At 53.4% G+C, this 5,718-nt stretch overlaps 1 protein-coding gene across 1 annotated transcript; it reads left to right on the top strand.

Moving 5' to 3' along the window:
* Window positions 1-748: 748 nt before the first annotated feature.
* CABP4 (calcium binding protein 4) lies at window positions 749-3,963 on the top strand. The gene is made up of 6 exons (XM_003798394.3): window positions 749-1,148; window positions 1,568-1,598; window positions 1,678-1,821; window positions 2,701-2,810; window positions 3,086-3,233; window positions 3,345-3,963. Exons 1-6 carry the CDS (start codon window positions 774-776, stop codon window positions 3,371-3,373), a joined length of 837 nt encoding a protein of 278 aa, XP_003798442.1. The 5' UTR covers window positions 749-773; the 3' UTR covers window positions 3,374-3,963.
* Window positions 3,964-5,718: the final 1,755 nt, after the last annotated feature.

Here is a 5,718-nt window from a genome sequence, read left to right as displayed (position 1 = left end):
GGGTAGAGTGCCATGGCATCACGCTCACAGCAACCTCCAATTCCTGGGCTCAAGCGAGTCTCCTGCCTCAGCCTCCCAAGTAACTGGGACCACAGGCGCCCGCCACAACGCCTGGCCATTTTTTGGTTGCAGCCATCATTGTTGTTTGGCGAGCCCGGGTTGGGGATTCGAACCTGCCACCTTAGGTGTATGTGGCTGGCGCCTTAGCCACTTGAGCCACAGGCGCCAAGCCCTTTTCCTTGATTTCATGTGCCCCATGCTCCAGCCAGGATGTCACCCCCTGAAGGGGCCCCAGTAGGTGACTCATCCTGACCTTCCCACCTCCCTACCTTTGCCCGCATGCTTCCTCCTGCCAGAGATGCCCTCCCTGATCCCCTTTGCCCATGCCACACAGCTGGCAGGTCCTCCATGCTTCAGCAGTCTTCACCCCATTTTATGCACAAGGGAACAGCCTTGGAGGGATGACCTTGATGGGTCTCCCAGCCAAATCATGGCAGAGCTGCAGTCTGAAGTTCCTAGCAGCCAGTGCATCCTGGTGCCCCTTCCTGCTGACTGAGGACAGTTCTCTTGACCCAGCTGGCTCTGCCCTGGCCACCCAGGGCAGAGGGTTGGGATTAGGGCCTGGGCTGCCTGCCTCACTTACCCTAATCCCCCTCAGAGCCCGATCCCAGGCCATCAGCACTAGCTGTGGGGGTGCATAAGCAGCTTTGTGGGTCCCGACAGCGGAGGGTGCTCAGGGTGAGGGCATCTCTGAGCCTTGTCATCTGTCCCACATGGCCACAGATCAGGCAAGGGGGCAGCACAGACCAGACCTAGCCACTGGGCCCCAGAAGCCCCCTGCAAGGGCTGTGGTTCCTGGGAGTAGTGCTGAGGGGCCTCTCCTGACCAAGGGGAGGAGCAGGAAGGAGACGGGGTTCCGAGGGTCCCGGAAGGGCAATGGCAGCTCTGAAGAGCAGACCCCTGTCCACGGCCCTGAAGCCCAGGGGGACAGCAAGAACCCCTCCAGGATGGGAGAGGGACAGAGGGGAGCTCCTCCTGAAGTCCCTGGGCCGGCCTCTCGTCGCCATTCCCACCGGCATCGTCCTGACCCCCAGCATGATGCTGCTAACAGGACATATGGGCCTCTGCTCAACCAAATCTTCGGGAAGGTCAGGTGGGACCTGGGCAGGGCTGGAGCACCTGGGGGTGGGGGTGGGGACTCACACCCCTCAGGCTTAGGCCACCCTGCCCCTAAGTACTAGGCCAACTGCCTCTTTTCCCCCCAGACCTGTCATCCTGGGCTGTGAAGCAGGGGTGCCACAGTTAGGGTGGGTGGTGATCTCAGGCTGACCTGGGCAGAGCTGGTGCTAGCACCATGGGCTCTGCAGGAGCTTGAGGCGCTGGAGTACGAAGGTGGCTCTCTCCCCCTGGGGCCGTGGGAGTCCAGATCCCTTTGGCTGTCCTATGGGGTGGAGGGGCGGCTGGCCTTGCTGAGGCCAGCATGAAACCAGCATGGGCAGGGGATGGAACAGGGGGGATGGACAGAGCCCTGACTGGCCCTGGACACATGCTGGACTATCCCCTGCAGGACCGTGAGCTGGGCCCCGAGGAGCTGGATGGTGAGTGGCTCTTGCTGCTGGCGGGGGCAGGAGGTATCCTTGAGTCTGGCTGCCTGGGCCTGACCTCCCTTCCCTGCAGAACTCCAGGCTGCCTTTGAGGAGTTTGACACTGACCGTGATGGCTACCTCGGCTACCGGGACCTGGGTGACTGCATGCGGACTCTGGGCTACATGCCCACCGAGATGGAGCTCCTGGAGGTCTCACAGCACGTCAAGATGCGTAGTCAGTAACGGGTCTTCTCTGAGCCTCATGGCTTAGGGGGACAATGAGGCGGTGGTGGGAGGTGGCCTCTGGGCATCTGTCTGGAGTGATGGTGGCAGTGAGAGTGGGTGACAGGACCACATTGGCCCCATAAGATGCAAGGATACCAGGTCCAAGCTCTTGCCTCCTTCCACCCAGGCCCTTCCCTCCTCCCTGGCCCAGGTCCCCCTGACTCAGGGACAAAGTGCTCTCTGCAGGCATTAGCTGTCTGGTGCTCTCCCACTCCTCTCTCTGACCCTGCCCCTGTGCCCTGGTGGCAGCTGCTGGAATTGAGGTCATCCTGGCGTGCTCTTTGTGACTAAGTGTCTGATGGGCAGCCAGTGTGAGCTTGTCACTAGCTGGTTTGTCCTCAGGGAAATATACTTCCATAATTCTAGTACATTAGCATTTTTCCCTCACAATTTCCAAAATGGGGATGTGACTTGAAGTGAGGTGAGCAGCTGGTGCCCTGCTTCTCTTTTTCCCTTGAAGCCACTGGTGTTTTGTACCCTGATGGCCCCTTGGCACCGAAGCACCAAGATAGTAGGACTGCTCTAAGCCCCACAGAGCAGTCCTACCATCCCCATCCTGGGTCCAGGAAGGGAAGGTTAGCAAGTCACTTGATACCCCAGGCAGAGCCAGGATCTGAAGCCAGGGCTTCTGGCTTCAAAGCTTGGTCTCTTTCTCTCACCCTTGGGTACTTCACCAAGAGCAGAAGCAGCCCTGGCCCCTCAGTCCGTGGGCATGGACGCAGGTGTTCCCTCCTGGGTGTGAAGCCTGAGGGTGGGGGGTGCCTGGGCCTTATGACATCTTTTCTTGGGCCCCAGTCCTCATCACTCTGACGTTCTGCCTGGTCCACAGTGGGTGGCCGTGTGGACTTCGAGGAGTTTGTGGAACTGATAAGCCCGAAGCTGAGGGAGGAGACAGCACACATGCTGGGAGTGCGGGAGCTGCGTATTGCCTTCCGAGAGGTGCACAGCCTGGTCGCAGGGGGCAGTGGGTGGCAGCTAAAGGGACAGGTCAGAGAGCCTTCACAGCTGGGGGAACTCAATCCCAGATGGGGCCCATCTGGGAGACTTCCTGCAGCAGGAGGCGTGCTGTCTTGCCAGTGGAGGATGAGAAAGGTTTGGGTGGACAGAGAAGGAGGGTAGGGGAGCATTTAGGCACAGGCAGTGGCAAGCGTGGAGCTGGGTGCAGATGCTGGGGCACTTTGGGTGGGAGGGGTTGAGCCCTGCTGGGACTTTAGTTTGACAGAGACAGAGATGGACGAATCACAGTGGCAGAGCTGCGGCAGGCTGCACCAGCTCTGCTGGGGGAGCCACTGGCAGGCCCTGAGCTGGATGAGATGCTCCGAGAGGTGGACCTCAATGGGGATGGCACCGTAGACTTTGATGGTGAGTTTCCCTCCCAGACAACCTTCTTTTCCCTCCAGTGTCCAGGCTGAGTCTAGCATCTCCTGGGACCCCCACATGGATCTGCCCAAAGCCCACCCTTCTCTCCTACAGAGTTTGTGATGATGCTGTCCACCCACTGACGCTGCAAGAGTGCAGCTCCTTGCCCCTCGGGCCCAGCACCCCAGCAGGACTAAGGCTGCACACCCTTCCCCAAGAGGTTACAGGATGGAAGAGACCCAGCTGCCCCCAGACTTCTAACACCTGGTAACACCTGGCAACGTGGGGCCTGAGAGTCTGCTTGTTACGCCACCTGCCCACCTTCATCCTCACCTCCCCCTCCTTGAGCTGCAGGAGAACAACTGCTTACCGCTGCCCACTGTTCCCCAGGGGGAGCAAGATCTCTAGACCCTTGGGAGGTAGGGAGCTCCCTGGTACTGGCAGCTTCAAAGGTAGGCAGTGTTGGGAGGATCCCTAGTAACATGGTGTATTGAGAAGTTGGCCAGACGCCTCCCACTACTTAGATATATAAAGTGATTTTTATTTAAAGCCAATTTGAAAGATAGAAAGGAATGACCCCAAAGATCAAAGATAGAAATCAAGCTAGGGTGTGGAAGGGAGCTGACACTGTGGTTTCACACGTGGACATAGGCTTGGGCACTTGGGCTCTGACACTGGTGAGTGATAGAAGACCCATAGAGTCTGGAAAACAAGCAGTGGCCTTCCTGGAAACATTTCAGGGTCTTAGAGGGCTACCCATTCTTGAAACAGGACTAAAACATATCTCCACTGACTAGCCTGACAAAGTGGCAAGGAGGCAGATACAAGTTGCCCTGCAGAACCTGACCTGCACTTCAAGTAGGAGTGTGGTCTATCTTCAGAGTATGAAAAACTGGAAAAAATCAGAACCCCCTCCAAAACAAAAAACTGCTGAGAAGGGGCACTCTTTCAACCCACATGGACACATGGAACTTCAAAAAAAGAAAAACAAAAACCCTGCTTTCTCCCAAAAATGAACTCATGATAAAAATTCTGGGTTAAATAAGGAAGCAAACCACCATGAGGGAAGTTAGACAGAGGCCAAGACAGGAGAACTGGCTTCTCACAGTGTAAATGATAGAACATTTAGAATCTAAAAGAGACCACAAAATAAATTTAAGAAAACAATAAAAGAAGGAAGAGAGATCAATATGCAGTAGCATCACAGTATGAAAATAGAACAGGAAGATTTTAAAAATAGCCCAACAGCACTTCCAGAAATAAGAAGCACAGCCATTAGAATGAAAAAAGAAATGGATAAGTTAAACAGCTGATCAAACACACATTTAAAAGATTAATGAACTGGAAGCTGTATCTGAGAAATTCACTTACAATGCAGCACCAAGAGACAAAAAGACAGAAAATATTAAAGGGTAGTTAAAAGTCACTGAGAGTCTCAGAAGGAGGAAATACAGAGAGTGGGCATGAGGCTATATATAATCAAAGAAATGGCTCGGCGCCTATAGCTCAACCAGCTAAGGTGCCAGCCACGTACACCTAAGGTGGCGGGTTCGAATCCCCAGCCCGGACCCGCCAAACAACAATGACGGCTGCAACCAAAAAATAGCCGGGCGTTGTGGCGGGCGCCTGTGGTCCCAGCTACTTGGGATGCAGAGGCAGGAGACTCGCTTGAGCCCAGGAGTTGGAGGTTGCTGTGAGCTGTAATGCCACGGCACTCTACCCAGGGGGACAGCTTGAGGCTCTGTCTCAAAAAAAAAAAAAAAAAAAAAAAAAAAAAAAAAAAAGAAATGATAGCTGAAAATTTTCCATAAAGCACTCCAGAGACTGGAAGTGCTCATACTGAAAGATCAAATTGAAGCCTGAATGGGATAAACAATAATAATAATTAAAAAAAAAGCTAGATAAATCCCAGTAAAACTGTAGGATACAAAAAAAAAAAATGAAAATCTTGGCTCAGTGCCTGTAGTACAGTGGTTATGGTGCTAGCCACATACACGGAAGTTGGCAGGTTCGAACCCGGCCCAGGCCAGCTAAACAACAATGACAACTGCAACAAAAAATAGCTGGGCATTGTGATGGGCACCTGTAGCCCCAGCTACTTGGGAGGCTAAGGCAAGAGAATCACTTAAGCCCAAGACTTTGAGGTTGCTGTGAGCTGATGCCACAGCACTCTACTGAGGGCAACATAATGAGACTGTCTCAAAAAAAAAAAGAAAAGAAAGAAAAAGAAAATCTTGAGAGAAAATTCAGATTACTTGACAAATACTTTTTAATGGCAACAACAGATGGCAGAAAACAATGAATAAATTGTTTAGGATACAGAGAAAAAATAATTGTCAGCCAGGAAACGCATACTTAGCTCAATCATTCAAGGATGAAGGTGAAATATAAACTTTTTTTTTTGGAGACAGTTTTATTGTGTCACCCTTGGTAGAGTGCTGTGGTGTCACGGCTTATAGCACCCTCCAGCTCTTGGGCTTGGGTGATT

This window comes from Otolemur garnettii, unplaced genomic scaffold, assembly GCF_000181295.1.
Source record: "Otolemur garnettii isolate 467f Iridium unplaced genomic scaffold, OtoGar3 scaffold00134, whole genome shotgun sequence".
In the NCBI taxonomy this organism is placed as follows: domain Eukaryota; kingdom Metazoa; phylum Chordata; class Mammalia; order Primates; family Galagidae; genus Otolemur; species Otolemur garnettii.
Note: the sequence above shows the minus strand (reverse complement) of the source record. Positions and strands in the feature narration are given on the sequence as shown.

Coding starts and splice junctions, on each gene's coding strand:
- CABP4 (XM_003798394.3), top strand. CDS start 774: ATGGCCACAGATCAGGCAAGGGGGCAGCACAGACCAGACCTAGCCACT. Junction 1,822..2,700: donor ACAGCACGTCAAGATGCGTA/GTCAGTAACGGG, acceptor CCTGGTCCACAG/TGGGTGGCCGTGTGGACTTC. Junction 2,811..3,085: donor TGCGTATTGCCTTCCGAGAG/GTGCACAGCCTG, acceptor CTGGGACTTTAG/TTTGACAGAGACAGAGATGG.